The sequence below is a fragment of the Anomaloglossus baeobatrachus genome, chromosome 3, assembly GCF_048569485.1.
Source record: "Anomaloglossus baeobatrachus isolate aAnoBae1 chromosome 3, aAnoBae1.hap1, whole genome shotgun sequence".
Classification (NCBI taxonomy): domain Eukaryota; kingdom Metazoa; phylum Chordata; class Amphibia; order Anura; family Aromobatidae; genus Anomaloglossus; species Anomaloglossus baeobatrachus.
This window is the reverse complement of record NC_134355.1, coordinates 370,853,915-370,870,666: the sequence shown is the minus strand read 5'-3', so window position 1 is coordinate 370,870,666 and position 16,752 is coordinate 370,853,915. Positions and strand designations below refer to the sequence as shown.

Sequence of the window (16,752 nt, the reverse complement as noted above, 5' to 3'; positions counted from 1 at the left end):
CTTGTTGTTGTGCCGGGACGCCATTAAGTTGACGTCCGGCCTTCCCCAGCGGCGACAGATTTCCTGAAACACGTCCGGGTGAAGGGACCATTCCCCTGCGTCCATGCCCTGGCGACTGAGGAAGTCTGCTTCCCAGTTTTCTACGCCGGGGATGTGAACTGCGGATATGGTGGAGGCCGTGGCTTCCACCCACATCAGAATCCGCCGGACTTCCTGGAAGGCTTGCCGACTGCGTGTCCCCCCTTGGTGGTTGATGTATGCCACCGCTGTGGAGTTGTCCGACTGAATTCGGATCTGCCTTCCTTCCAGCCACTGCTGGAAGGCTAGTAGGGCAAGATACACTGCTCTGATTTCCAGAACATTGATCTGAAGGGTGGACTCCTGCTGGGTCCACGTACCCTGAGCCCTGTGGTGGAGAAAAACTGCTCCCCACCCTGACAGACTCGCGTATGTCGTGACCACCGCCCAGGATGGTGGTAGGAAGGATCTTCCCTGTGATAATGAGGTGGGAAGAAGCCACCACTGCAGAGAGTCCTTGGCCGTCTGGGAAAGGGAGACTTTCCTGTCCAGGGATGTTGACTTCCCGTCCCATTGGCGGAGAATGTCCCATTGAAGTGGGCGCAGATGAAACTGCGCAAACGGAACCGCCTCCATTGCCGCCACCATCTTCCCCAGGAAGTGCATGAGGCGTCTTAAGGAGTGCGACTGACTTTGAAGGAGAGCCTGCACCCCAGTCTGTAGTGACCGCTGCTTGTCCAGCGGAAGTTTCACTATCGCTGAGAGAGTATGAAACTCCATGCCAAGATACGTCAGTGATTGGGTCGGTAACAGATTTGACTTTGAGAAGTTGATGATCCACCCGAACGTCTGGAGAGTCTCCAGTGCAACGTTCAGGCTGAGTTGGCATGCCTCCTGAGAGGGTGCCTTGAAAAGTAGATCGTCCAAGTAAGGGATCACAGAGTGTCCCTGAGAGTGCAAGACTGCTACCACTGCCGCCATGACCTTGGTGAACACCCGTGGGGCTGTCGCCAGACCAAATGGCAGAGCTACGAACTGGAGGTGGTCGTCTCCTTGGATATTGGAGGGTCCACTTTTGGACACTGGGTCCAGCGTTTGACCACGTCAGGGGGAAAGGGATAACGTGTATCCTTAAGACGTTTGGAAAAACGCTTGTCCGGATAAGCATGGTGTTTCTGGATTGATGCTCTGAAGTCAGAGTGGTCCAGAAAGGTGCTCAATTTACGCTTGGGATACAGGAAATGGAATTTCTCCTGCTGGGCAGCTGCCTCCTCTGCTGAAGGGGCTGGGGGAGAAATATCCAACAGCCTATTGATGGCCGCTATAAGGTCATTTACCATGGCGTCACCATCTGGCGTATCCAAATTGAGTGCGGTGTCAGGGCTAGACTCCTGATCACCCACCTCTGTCTCATCATATAGAGACCCTTCTCGCTGAGACCCTGACCCGCGTGATGACGTGGATGGTCTCTCACAGCGAGCTCGCTTAGGCGGCCTGGGACTGTCATCGGAGTCAGAGCCCTCAGCCAGTGATGCCTGAGACCCCCGTGAAGTACGGATTAGTTCCAACTGAGGGGGACCGGGGAACATAGGGACAGTAGTGTCCATGGTCTGAGCAACTGGCCTGGACTGCAAGGTCTCCAGGATTTTTGTCATAGTCACAGACATTTTATCAGCAAAGACTGCAAATTCTGTCCCCGTCACCGGGGCAGGGTTCACAGGCGACTCTGCCTGGGCTACTACCACCATAGGCTCTGGCTGACGAAGTGCCACTGGAACTGAACATTGCACACAATGAGAGTCGTTGGAGCCTGCTGGTAGATTAGCCCCACATGCTGCACAAGCAGTGTATACAGCCCGTGCCTTGGCACCCTTGCGTTTTGTGGATGACATGTTGTTGTCTTCCCAGAGCAATATAGGGTATACAGCCAAGAAGCGACCGTACAGTGCAGTATATATCTAAAGATATCTGGTACAGGAAAAAGTACACCAATACACACTGTGGCCCAAGAGGGGCCAGCACTAAAGTGCTGCTTACCGCCCGCTAAACGCGGGTGTGTGGTCCAGAAATCCCTAGTCTTGGGTCTCCCAGAGCCTGTGTCCGTCCTCCAGCCAGAACTGCATGCAGGAATGGCTGCCGGCGTCCTGTGGAGGGGGGGGCGGGCCCTGGGCGTGCCAGACCAAAAGCGGGAAACCTGTGTCCCACTGTGCCAAGTGAGAGGGCTGGAGCATGTAAATAAGGCTCCAGCCCTCGGCGCTGAGTAAACGTACAGCGTCTCTCCCCTTCCCTGATTGACAGGGAGGGGGCGGGAACGAAGCGGAGCTAGGCCGCAAAAGCCGGGGACTAAATTTATAAGCGCCGCCGCCGTAAAAGCGCGGTCGGCGCTAAGTCCCCGGCGCACTACAAGTCCCAGCCGCGCCGCCGCTCCGAGAGTGGCCGGCGCGGTAGTTCCCATTACATGAAGTCACACAGCTAAGCTGCTGTGACTCAAACCCCAGCGTTACTGTCCCCGGCGCACTAACACACCCAGCAAGTCTGGTGTGTGCGTGCCCGCCTGAACGGGGACACAGAGTACCTGAAAGTTGCAGGGCCTTGTCCCTGAATGGTACACAGCTCCTTATCCATCAGGTTCAACTGGGTCTGTGGATGGAGCCCGGCCTCAGGGCTTGGGGGCCGGTAAGATCCCACTTCCACAGAGCCCCTCAGGGGGATGGGGAAGGAAAGCAGCATGTGGGCTCCAGCCTCCGTACCCGCAATGGGTACCTCAACCTTACGAACCACAAGTGGGGTAAGAAGGGAGCATGCTGGGGGCCCTAGTATGGGCCCTCTTTTCTTCCATCCGACATAGTCAGCAGCTACTGCTGACTAAACAGTGGAGCTATGCGTGGATGTCTGACCTCCTTCGCACAAAGCAGAAAACTGGTGAGCCAGTGATCCCACTGGGGGTGTATAGCCAGAAGGGGAGGGGCCTTACACTTTTTAGTGTAATTGCTTTGTGTGGCCTCCGGAGGCAGTGCTATACACCCAATCGTCTGGGTCTCCCAATGGAGCGCCGAAGAAAGTGGCAAGATATTGAAGGTTGAATCGAACGTTCTTTTCCAGCAGGGCCTTGCACACTGAGCCAAAGGCTCTACGTTTTGCTACCAGAGCCGCCTTGGAAGCTGTCTTGGAAGTCAAGGACTTTGAATATAACTGGCCGAGGTCTGTTGTCGCCACCCCTCCTGGGTGGTCCCACACAGTGTGCTCTTTCTATCATTATTTTGCCAGATTCAGGGCCTTGGGGAGCCAACTCTGATGTGATGTTCGAAAGCTCGGATTGCTGGATTGACTCAGGGAGACCCACCAGTCGGAGATTGTTGCGTTGAGACCTGTTTTCCAGGTCATCGACTTTGTTTACTAGCACATCAATGACTTTGGTTCTACCTTCTATTTTATCTCTGAGCTTTCTGGAGGTAACCTCCAGATCAGATTCTCTGCTTTGCGTATGTGAGCCTTGAACCCTGAGCATTTACATGAGCGACTATGTCTAGAGATGATTGAAAGGCTGACAGTCTTCCATCCACCACCGGCATCAGCAGCTCCATAATAGCTTGAGCTGTAGTCTGAGGAGTGTCAGAATCAGTCTCAGGAGGCATTACTGATGGCGAGAGTGTAATCTGTACCAGCTTCTGCGTTCTGCTTCCTTTGCCTGTTGATGTAGTGGTGTTCTTGCCAACAAATTTATCCATGATATGCATATTTGGTTGGAACTCTTGTACAAGAGGTTACATCACTTAGGCATCAGTTAGTTACATCTGTGCAGCTTGTGTCAGTACAGCTTGTATGATTATCTGTTGCGGTATTGTATGGCTGCCAGTTGCCGTGCAACTTATATGGTCATCTGTTGCGGTTCAGTTTGAACGGTTGTCTGTTACAGTACAGCTAGAACAAATGTCCATTGCAGTATTGCTTGTATGGGTATCGTTTATAGAACACCTTGTGTGGTCATCTATTTGCAGTACAGCTTTTTGGTTGTCTGTTGCAGTGCAGCTGGTATGGATATCTGTTTCGGCATGACTAGTGTGGTTTTCTGCTGCAGAGCAACTTGTATTGTTATCCGCTACAGTACAGGTTGTATAGTTATCTGTGGCAGTACAACTTGTATAGTTATCAGTTACAGTCCAGCTCATATGGTTATCCGTTGCCAGGCAGCTTATTTAGATATCTGCTGTAATGCAGCTGGAATGATCTGTTACAGTGCACCTTGCAGACCTACTTACATACTTATCTGGCAGCATCTTATGTTGGTGTCTGCTGCAGTACAGCTCTATTTCTAAGCTCTTGTTAGTTATAGTTTCTGTTAGCTAAGTGCTTAATTTTACTTTCTGTACTTGATATGCTGGGGGATGTGAGACTTGCTCACTAGTATTGTTAGTTTACTGGTGTCTGCCTCTAGTCACAGCTTCCAGACTGTATAAGGGCTGATGTGCAGAACGCAAACAGAGCAGGCCAGCTGCAGCACCTGCTTTCCTTCTCCCCTCTCCATTGTGCCCACTGTAGGCTGTGGTCAGCAGTTCACAGACTTTGCCCGCGCTCTGCTGTGTCTTCAGTCTCTCCTGTGGGGTGCCCGTAGAAGCCTGCGCTGTTCCCCTGCCTTGTGGACCAAGTTGTGGTCTTGCCGCTCCCGCCGGCTATCTATCAACTTGCGGGCTCTCCGACTCCACCGACCGGCTGTACACCAACCTCCTGCCTCCGCTCTTGTGAGGTTAAGTGCACAGACCTTCTGTCCTGCGCATCCTGTCGGTCCAGCGCAGCTTGTGCCTTGTGCCTCAGGGGTTACGGGAGAGCTGGGTCTCTGCACTACGACCCTTGTCACGACCTTGTCCCCGCTCCTCGGTGGATGATCACTCAGTGTCCTGGATGATAGGTGTTAGATATTGGTGTTGAGGGGAGCTCTTCTAAAACGCGGCCATCATGAAGCTCTGCCTCCCGGAAGTCTGTCAATTTATTTTTATAGAATAATGAAGGCTCTAAATAAAAAAAAAAAAATATTGTGGAATTGTGTTTGGTTTTTTTTTTCGCAATTTCGAAGCACTAGGAATTTTTTTCTTGCTTTTCAGTAGGTCACATGATAAAAGAGTTATTGTCATTCTTGGAATAGGGGAAAAAAATCAAATGCACAAAAATGGAAAATCGCCATATAAAACCCCCTGATGACTGGACAGGTATCACAGCTCATATCAATGCAATCTGTGTGCTGTAAAATAACCTACAAATAGAGAATTTTAGGCAATGCATTATTATAGTATTAGTGAGATACGTTTTGTGAGTGAATGTAAAAGTAAGATACAGATATATATATGAAATAAGGATTTTGGTTCAGCAAGAAGGGAGATTATAAAAATTCTTATTTGTCCATGTTAAGTGTTGTACCTGAAATGTTGGCTAGCTGGCCTCTCAGCAGATCACGTTCTTTCTTCATCTGTAACAGGTCTATGTCCAATGCCTGCTTATCCTTCTTGTAACTAGCTAAATCTTCTAGCAAACTGCCCTCTCTTTTCTATTGTAAAACAAGTGAAACAGAGATTTTATGAATGTACCCGTTAATATTTGCGCCTATGTTATTGTGAGAAAATCAACATATGTCAAGTTATTAGGCTCGGTTCACATTAGAGGCTTTGTTGCACATGCCATCACTATAGGCGGGAAGAAGAGCACAGCGTGCAGCCCTATTCTTTTAGGGGAAGATGGCAGGACCTATTATAAGATAATGATGTCTATTTTGGGACAGAGCAAGCATTTTGTCAGATCTCATTTTCGGCCCTTATGATGGCACAGAAAAGCAGAATTGACAGCGCAGAGGTGAATCAGCTTTAGATACATTTATACAGCAGCACTATAAAGTCCAATGTTGACTGAATATACATGGACATAATTAGATAAAAATACCACAAATGGTCATTATCTGTTAATTAGAACTCCTAAAAACATTCATGTAATGGGAAATGCTCCTGTACACAAGCAATAGTGTGAAACATTACCAGTGACCGAGAGGATGGCGGGACAACGGCTGGAGGGTGGGTATCACAGGAAAAAAATAAAAAATAAAACAGTAGTTAATTTTAATTAATAGATCTTGGAATAATAATAATTTCCACAATTGGATGTGTTTAAATAAAAAATGTCCCTGTACTGAGATAATGCTATATATGTGTCCCTGCTATGTACTGTGTAATGGCCGTGTCTGACTGTACAGGGACATGGTCTGATCATACCACATCTCCTGGGCCAGGGAGGAAACAAAAGAGAATACAGACATTACAGCATGGGATCACAAATTATTCTTTGAGGTAAAACAATATTTAACAACATGCAGGGAAATGCTTTATTTCACAGAAAGAATCATCAGCTATAAGGCTATGTGCGCACGTTGCGTACAGTCACTGCAGAAATTTCTGCAGCGATCTGAAGAGCACACGTGCGCTTCAAATCGCTGCAGAAAATGTCCGTAGTGAAAAAAAAAGCCGATTCCATGCGCTCTGACTGCAGCTCCTCCCATAGAGCAGGGGCTGCCGGCAAAGCGCACGGAAGAAGTGACATGTCACGTCTTAGAACGCGCGCTTCGGGCAGCGCTCTAATACGCCACGTGCGCACGGCTCCTGCATAATCTTCATAGATTATGCAGGGGACGCAGGACGCATGCAGTTACGCTGCGCTTTGTAGCTGCATGTAATTACGCAACGTGCGCACATAGCCTTATACTGTGCTGTAATGTCTATATACTATTTTACTTCCTCCCCTGTCCAGGAGCTGTGGTATGATCAGACCATGTCCCTGTAAGGGCAGACACAACCATTACACAGTACATAGCAGGGGCACATTTATAAGATCTCAGCACAGGAACATTTTTTTTTAACCACCTCCAACTGTGGAACTTCGTATTATTTCAAGATTTATTGATGAAAATTAACTTTGTTAATGGGGAAAACCCCTTAAAGGCCCCAATCTCTTACTACTTCACATTGCATTATCATAGAACCATGTTTACATGCTACGGTTTTAATTACCTGAAGAGCACGCAGTTCAGTAGCCATGTCGTTATAGCTCCTGGCATTGTGGTCCGATTCACTGCCTGCATATTGATTGCGTGGTGTAATACTATTCACTTTTTCCCTACAAAGGCAAACATGTCATGATATACCATACATACCATAATGTATCACATTCCCTGCTGATAAAGCGTTTTCTTAAGAAGTTAGGATTAAATTCCAATTTACAGTTAGCAAAGAAATCTTGTTAGCTTTCCATTACTGTAAACTTTAAATAACAACCAAATACATGGCAGATGAGATTTAATGTTGATAAATGTAGAGTAATGCACCTAGGACAGAGTAATCCTATAGCTGTGTATACAGTAAATGGAAATAAACTCGGGACTAAAGACAGAGGAGAAAAAAACTTGGGGATTCTGGTTACAAGTAAGGGTACTTTCACACTTGCGTTTTTTTTCCTTCAGTCGCAATCCGCCGTTTTGGAAAACAGCGGAATCCGTTAACGGATTCCGCTGCTTCCCAGAGACTTGTATGGATGACTGATTGCGACTAATGGACCTGCGATGCTTCCGCTGGCCGATGCTGCGTTGCTTCCGCCGGGCGGAAGGAATGCAGAATGTACCGTTTTTTGAGCAGCGGAATCCTTAAGATTTCACTGCGCATGCTCTCTCTGGCTCCCTGCACACGTAACCAAGGTACACATCGGGTTACTAAGCAAAGCGCTTTGCTTAGTTACCCGATATTTTTCCTGGCTACGAGTGCAAGGAGCCAGCGCTAAGCGGTGTACGCTGGTAACACAAGGTAAATATCAGGTAACCAAGCAAAGTGCTTTGCTTAGTTACCCGATATTTACCCTGGCTACATGTGCAGGGAGTCTTACACTTCCCCGCTCGGCTCCGCCCCTTCCCGCACTCCACTCCGCATGTACACACGCACACACAGACACATGCACACACACACAGACGCACAACCGCACACGCGTGTACACACACACACACACACACACACACAGACACATACCTGTCCCCAGCCATGCAGTCCCCGGCACGGACGTCCTCAGCGCCATGGCCCCGTTCGGCTCCACCCACCCCGCACACATTCTCGGCGGCCGAACGATCAGTTAATCACCCGGTGGCCACCTGCCGACAGCCGGGTGATCAGCTGATTGTTCACAATAGTCTGCTGCCGGTAAAACTGTAAAGAAAAAAGAAAAAAAACAAACAAAACAGATTCCGTTGTTTTGTACGATCCGTTGCGCCACTATATGCAACGCATCCGTTGCATCCGTCACACAACGCAATGCAACAGATGCCGTTCAACGCAAGTGCTGAGCAGCAGCTGCAAAAGCAAACAAGATTTTAGGGTGTATAAAGAGAGATAAAATCCTGTGATCCCAACATATTGTTACCCCTCTATACAGTAACATCTAGATAGAATTTGGGATCCAGTTTTTGGCTCCACATTTTAAAAAGGATATTACGAAGTTCAAAGGTGGCAACTAGATTATTGCAAGGAATGGAAGACCTCTCCTATGTTGAGAGGTTGGAACAATTGGGCTTTTCTTTAGCTCATAAAAAAAGATGCCCCAGAGGAAATTTCATATATATATATATATATATATATATACATATATATACATACATATATATATACACATATATATATATATATACACATATATATATATACACATATATATATATATACACATTATATATATACACATATATATATATACACATTATATATATACACATTATATATGTATATATATATATATATATATATATATATATATATATATATATATATATATATATATGTATGGACAATACAAAGGAATGGCAAAGGACTTACAGCAAGTGAAATAGGTATTGAACATGTCACCAATTTCCCAAGAAAATGTATTTCTAAATTTACTATTGACATGAATTTTCCCTAGATGTCAGTAACAACTCATTCCCATTAGAAAATTGGTGGTGTTTTCAATACTTATTTCACTCACTTTATTCCTTCTAAAGACCTTACCAGGGAACAATTAGTATGTGTGGTGGAAAGTAGATTTTGCCAGCGAAAGAGGAAAGGGTTCTCTACAGTTAGTCAAACTGTGGAATGCCCTACTACAAGAAGTCATAAAGGCAGATACTGTATCAGCATTTAAAGGGAACCCGACAGCTGACAGATGCTGCCCATGGATTGGACAGCATGTATCAGGCACTGTGGTCAGGTATGATTGACTATGGAAAAAAAACCCCAAAACATACTGTAAAAGCCACCCGGGACCAAGACCGTTCTATAAACTAGTCAAACAGGTGGGTCCCCAGTGGCTTCTCTCTGCCCACCGCCCTGGATTGATAGGTTTCGTCTTATACATGCACTAAGGCAGCATCCTGTCAGCCACTGTCCAGTGGATAGAAGCCGCCAGAGACCAGCCAGTCGGCTTTTTCAGAATCAAACATACCTGAAACAACAGTGTTTCAGAGTAAGACATACCTGGCTCAGATAGTATAGCCAGTGCCTGATAAATGCTGCCAATGGATTGGGCAAGTATCAGCTGTCAGATTCTATTTAAAAATGGGCAGTCTGAGACTATCCTGTGTGATGAAACTTCATACTGCAGTCTCACTGAATCCTTTTTGATGAAGCTTCCAACTACAAAGTCTCAGTGTAACATCCTCTGTAATGGAGCTTCTTGCTGCACAGTCCGAGGGTATCCTGTGATACAGCTTCACACTGCAGTGTCAACATAGCCTGTGTGATGCAGCTTCATACTGGAGAGTGTCAGTGTATCCTGAGTGGTTCAGCTTCATACTGGAGAGTCTCAGTGTATCCTGAGTGGTGCAGCTTCATACTGGTCTGAATAACTGGCTCTGAGAGGCCTGACCTCCTCAGAACCTTGGCTTCAATAACCATGCAGTTAAAGCAAGTAGTTGTAAATTGTGGTGGTAAAACGGGCCCCAAGACAAAAGGTCTTGGTGCTCCAGAAGAGGCCACGGAGCATCGCCTAATAGGTTGATGATGTCCAAATACCAGGCCCTCCAATCAAGCCACCAAGGTTACCAAAACCCCTATACTCTGCTCTTCTTGAGAAATCTGAGAAGAGGGGAGGTGGGAAGAAATATGGAAGCGAGAACTGAGACCAAGGGATTGCCAGACCGTCAATCCCAATTACCTGGGGGTCCCAAGATCTTGCAACAAACCTTGGTACTTGGTGGTTTAGCCTAAAAGCCATGAGATCAACGTCTGGATTGCCCCAAAGAAGACAAATTTGACTTAAGACCTCTGGGTGAAGGGCCCACTCTCTTTAGTCTATTTGCTGACAGAGGAGGAAATCTACTGCCCAACTGTCTACTCTGGGAATGTAAACCGCCGAGATCAGAGGAACTCTGTTTTTAACCAACTTCAGAATCTTTGTCACCTCCAACATGGCGGTACAACTTGTTGTTTCCCCCCAGTGGGTGATATACGCTACCGCTGTGGCATTATCTGACTAAATCCTGACAAGTAGGCCTTGAAGTAAATGCTGTCAATGAAGAAGAGCTTCTCCTGACAGCTTCACATTTTTTGCATCAAGAAGCAGCAAAAAAATGCAACCCATCCAGAGAGGCTAGCATCCGTGGTCAGAATCTACCACTGAATAGTTAGAAAGGATTGACCCTTGGACAGAAGAGGGGAGTTAACCACCACCTAAGGGGACCAGCTGCATTGAAGAGGAAGGCAAATAGGGTGATCTAGGAGCTGTAACGACCTGTCCCACTGAGCTAGAAAAGTTTTTGCAACTATCTTGAATGGAATTGACTGAATGAGACTACTTTGAAAGCTGCCACCAGCTGTCTTAAAACACTCATGCAAAACTGGAGGAAATGTCTCTGTGTCTAGATGGAAGACTGCAGAACCACCCTTTTTTTTGCTATGGAAGATCCCACAGCCATGTCGATGATCATCCCTATAAAGAGAAGCCGCTCAGTGGAAATTACTGTTGATTTTGTCAGATTGACAATCTACCCAAATTGGTCCAGGGTGAGCAAATCGATCTACAAGCTATCTAAATTTTGATATTTGTTTGGGAGCTTTGACAAGAATGTTATCCAGATAGGATTTCACCGCTATACCCCTGGAGTGGAGGAGCCCCATTACCGGAGCCAAAATCTTTGTAAACACTCTGGGTGCAGGGACTATTTTGAAAGGCAGAGCCGAGAACTGATATTGATCCCGATTGTAAACTGTAGGTAACGCTGGTGAGCCAAAAATATCAGCACATCCTAAATATCTATTGATGACAGAAACTCAATGACACAATGACGGAGTTAAGTGACTCCATCTTGTAGCGCTTTACCTGCACCCGCCCGTTCAGACACCTTAGAGATCCAGAATGGGTCGCACTTAAAGATAATGAAAAGATTTGAATAGAAAGTATCAAACCTTTGTAAGGGACGAACCCCTACAATCACCTCTGCTTGAAACAGGGAAGAGAGAGCCTGATCACACTCTGATCTTACACTGGGCGACAGGACTGGAAAAATTGGTCTTATGGAATGTATGAGACCTCTATCCTGTACCCTGAAGAAATTAGCTCTCTGACTTAAAGAGTGCTGAATGCCTCCAACCATGCATCTTGAACAAGAAAGGTGATCACTCAACAGGGAAGGATCCCCAGGTTGCGGCTACCTGTAATGCTTCAAACACTCTACTGCTTCAAAAGCTGGAGGGCTTACATCTGGGCCCAAAAAGGAGTCATGCGGGCAGCGACTTAAAGAGAGCTCTTCGAGCTCCCTGAGATGCACGCAGTCTGCTCCAATGAGTGGGCACCTCTGGAGTTGGGTGATGGCAAAAGGTACACAGCTACAAAACTTTGCACTTCCTAAATAACCAGCTGGCCCTTTCCTTCAGAGAGAAAAGTAGAGTACTCTGACCAAGTTTAGCATCAGTAAAAATCTTATCCAGCTTTGTATCAAAAAGATGAGACACATAAAAAGTAAATCTCATGAGGGACTTCTTTGAAGCTAAATCCGCCCTCCAAACTCTGAGCCACAACATGCCATGCAGTGAATAGCCAAACAATTGCTCGAAGCCTGAGCGAAGCAATCCACTGCATCAAAAAATGTGCAATCTGGTGTGCTATTTCAGCCAATTCTAGCTCCTGCAAAGTAGTTACCAGGCTACGACATAGATGCTTAGCCCATGCTAACACAGCCTTAGCAACCCAAGTGGCAGCGATAGCTGGACAAAGGGTCGAACTTATCACCTCAAAAGTGGACATAACCACAGACTCAATACCTCTGTCTGTAGAATCCTTCACTGCTGCCACCTCACCAAGGGGCAAAGTGGTGGTTCTAGAGAGGAGGAATATGATGGTGTCGACCAAGATTCTACTAATTCCGCTGGGAAATGGTACAATACCTCCATGCGACTAAACTTCAGGAAACATTTTTCCGGGTGCTCTCAAGCTTTCTGTAATACCTCAGTGAACTACTCATGGTCTGCAAAGGATTTTAGCACCCACTTGCCTCTTATAAAGAAACCAGCTTCATTAGGTGGACGGGGTCTAAACATTTGACTCCTAGAGAAGAATCAACAACTGTAATTAGACTCTCAACCATATCTCTACACCTTCCCACCTGATACTGGTCTAGCACCGTCTTTGCACTAGAGCTAGAGTCCGAACGCTCCAGAGAATGTAGTCCCTGTGAAGATGGAAAGGCCTGAAGTCACCTTTCCAGCGACATACATCTGGAAGGAGAAGATACTCTAGGGCGTTTAGAAAGCAGTCATGGCCTGTGATATTGAAAAGCGGTCATAGGAGGATCTGACGCACTACGAAAGTCGGACAGAGTTCCCAGGGCGACATAAGTCACAGGGGGTCTATCCACAGCAGCCACCAGGGTCTTAGACTCCTAAGATAGTTCTGTAACAGCCTGAATAAAATCTCGAGTCCAGAGAGGGGGAGTCATACTCTCTTCTGACACTATTGGCATACTGCCAAACTGGTTACAAAGTAACTTAAGGATAACAATGTCAATGTGTTGGAGTGGCCATCACAAAACCCTGATTTCAATCCTATTGAAAATTTATGGGCAAAGCTAGAAAAGCAGGTGCGAGCAAGGTACCTACAAACATGGCTCAGTTACACCAGTGCTGTCAGGAGGAATGGGCCCAAATTCCTACCAACTATTGTGAAAAGCTTGTGGAACAAAATTCAAAACATTTGACCCAAGTCATATAGTGTAAGTGCAATGATACCAAATAAAAATGAAATGTATGTAAACTTTTGACTTTGCAGAAAGTAATAAAAGTGCCTTAAAACATTCTCTCTCATTATTCTGGCATTTGGCAAATATAAATAATTTTGGCTCCTAATTGACCTAAAACGAGAAAGGTTTATTCTGATTTCATGTCAGATAGTGAGAAAAACATGCAAATATGTCATTATAGATAGTGGATGGAAACTTATGGTTTCAACTGTTTAGTCTACTTAGGGGACTTGAAACTGAAATCATCTAATTGTTTTTGCTATATACAGCAACACCACAATATTTCTGTATATAGCAAAATCCATGGTATTCTATGGCATTTACAAGAGTACCATCATGAGTACCACAAGCTCCATATGTGACAATTCATAGTTAGATGATGGCTGAATATCATAGCCATCATCAGTCGGCAAGGATGTGGGCTCAGTTCTAGAGCTTGCACGCATCCAAGTCATGGAGCCAGCATATGACGTAAATGTACGTCAATATGTTGCTAAGGGATTAAAGAAAATGTTTTAGTCTTAAAAACGCATAATGTTTTGCTGTGGGCTTTAATCCTGCATCATTGTTAGATATAGCTGCAGAAACCTAGGAGAAAACAGAAGCAGTTTAATACTGTCTATGGATGCCTAAGGTACTATGAAAAACAGGCAAGCTGAAGGAAAATAAAACAAAATATTTTTACATATACCGTATTTTTCAGACTATAAGACACACTTTTTCCCCCCAAATGTTGAGGGAAAGTGGGGGTGTGTCTTATAGTCTGAATCTAGGGCTGCAGGGAATGAGGGTGCTGCAGTGGAGCAGGTCATTGGCGGCACGAGCAGGCTGTAGCAGTGCCTGCCGTGACCACATGGGCCCGCTTATTTCATATGCGCGCCCATCCTCCCGCCTCATCATCTCTCAGCGCTGGAGCCAGTGCTGCCAAGTGGGCGGGATGATGGGCGGGGGGTGTGCGCATAGTAAACAGCCGGCCCTCATGATCACCCCTGGCAACTACAGCCTTTAGTGATCATGTGCGGCTATATTGACTGCCCCCCCGCGCATCATCTGCGCGGGGGAGCATTGAATAAGTATGGTACACTCACCCGTCACGTCACCGTTCCCCTGCAGCATTGCGATGTCCTCCTGGCTGTCGGCCAGCTGATCTGTGTAGAGAGCGGTGAGCACAGCGATGACATCATCCCTGTGTGCACCGCTAGCCTCTAAACACATCAGCCAGCAGACAGGAGTACACCGCGATGCTGCAGGGGAATGGTGACCGGCTCCACACAGGTCAGCGGCGCTGCTTCTGAGGCAGACAGCAAGACGAGTGACGCTGCAGGGAATGAGGAAGGGTGAGTATAAAAGTTATTTTTTGTTCTGTGCCACAGGATGCAGGCCATATAGCAGGATGGGGGTATATAGCAGGATGAGGGGATATACCAGGATGGGGGTATATTATGAGCAGGATGGGGGTATATAGCAGGATGGGGATCCATACAAAGAGAGGGGTATATTATAAGCAGGGTGGGGGTATATAGAAGGATAGGGGTATATGAGCAGGATGGGGGTATATGAGCAGGATGTTGGTATATTATGAGCAAGATGGGGGTATATGAGCAGGATGTTTGTATATTATGAGCAGGATGGGCGCATATTATGAGCATGATGGGGGTATATAGCAGGTTGGGGGTATATAGCAGGATAAGGGTATTTATCAGGATGGGGGTATATAACAAGATGGGGGTATTTATCAGGATGAGTGACATATATACAAGGATGGGGATTATATACAAGGCAGGAGGATAATTACCAGGATGGGGTACCTTAGTAGAGAATTTGGGGACATTACCCCCATAACAGTGTCAGCAGCAGATCCTCGCCCCATAACAGTGTGTCATGACCACATTTTTTGCTTAAAATTTTATTTTCCTATTTTCCTCCTCTAAAATCAGGGTGCGTCTTGTGGTCCTATATGGTGGTCCTATGTGGTCTTATAGTCCGAAAAATACGGTATGTAGCTAATCAGGGAAACTAAATATAAAATGAAAAGAAAAAAAAATGTTCCCCTAGCCAAAAATAAAATGTATGTTTTATTAAAAAATGTAATCGCGATTTTAAAGAAAAAAATAAAAAGAAAAGGCTAGTAATCAACGGGTTAATATGATAAGCCCGTTTCGTTCGATTGCATCCTCCATGCTGTGAGATTTAAGGAAGAAAGCTTTTAAAGGATTGCTTGTGAGTACTACAGCTTCATTCTTCTCCTAGAAGTGGATAATATGAATAAGATCATAATGCTGCACCTATTACATGCATTAAGTCAATTTACCTTAATGAAATAAGCTCGGCTCTTAAATCCTGATTCTCTCGAAACATTTGCTGTTCATTCTGTTTGTTCTGAACTTGGAGGTCTTTGACTTGATTATAAAGCCTTTCATTTTCCTGGAATACCGGAGAATACATTTAGTGAAGAACAAAGCTTTTATTTTGTTAAGTTTCAGCTCATTTACTACATCACAAAAAATCTTTAATGATCAAATGTAAAGAAAAAAAAATGTTTGTTTTTTTTCTAGGAAACAAATAAAAAAAAAACAAACAAATAAGAAAGGTGCAGCTGGTATTTCCTAGCCATGAATTAGAACATAAAAATGGTAAGCGATATACTTTCCGGATTATACTTTCTCTGCTAAGAGCAGTGCTGCAATCTTCTGGAGCAATCTATTAGTCCAAAGGCATGGGGAAGAAGCAACAGGCTGAGATCTGTCAAAGGCCTAGATGGACAGTGTGTAACGAACGGTGTCACGTACCATACTGTATACACAATCTGTATGCCTTCAGTGAGCACATAGCATACACCGCACAGTAAATCTACACAATGTGAGCTAGGCCAGCCAGGACCCTCTAGTCACACGCTTCACCCTACCTGGAAGAAAATAAGACTAGATTCTCAGCCTACTAAATAGTTCAATTTTCACAGTTCTCAAGCCACATAAACTCAAGGCTCCTCTGTCGAAAGGACAAGACACCAATGAAACAAAAAGATGTTGTCGTCTTATTCTCCTTTCTGTAGTGCAAAGGTACTCAACAGAACGCCTGTATAGACCTGGTGCCTGACCACTGTATCATCACTTTATAACAGTATTAAGGATTACATTGGTGCGTTCCACTTGCTGGCATGGTATGTGGGCGTCATGTCACATTGTCAGAGCCCCCAATGTGCCAGAACAGCAGAAACACTCCATAAGTGACCCAACTTTACCAAACTAAACCGCCTGAATAGCTTCATCTAGGGGTGCAGCAAATATATAGGCATCAAAGAATGTTATACTAATGGGCATTGGGGAAAAAAAAAACATTCTTAAAACGCTAAAATGTTGTTAGAGTTTTTTTTTATTTTCATGACTCAAAAAATTGTAGATTCACATTGAAAACATCAAAACTATGAATTAACACATGTGGAATTAAATACT

The 16,752-nt window shown here is 45.5% G+C and overlaps 1 protein-coding gene across 2 annotated transcripts in view; it reads right to left on the bottom strand.

Moving 5' to 3' along the window:
• Positions 1-16,752, bottom strand: part of CEP162 (centrosomal protein 162) — a 307,890-nt gene that overhangs the window by 91,365 nt on the left and 199,773 nt on the right. For both annotated transcript variants that reach the window (XM_075340157.1, XM_075340158.1), the window contains 3 exons: positions 15,612-15,724; positions 7,065-7,170; positions 5,431-5,557 (listed from right to left, as the gene is read on the bottom strand). In XM_075340157.1, coding sequence (XP_075196272.1) covers positions 5,431-5,557; positions 7,065-7,170; positions 15,612-15,724 — 346 coding nt within the window. The remainder of the gene's footprint in view (positions 1-5,430; positions 5,558-7,064; positions 7,171-15,611; positions 15,725-16,752) is intronic.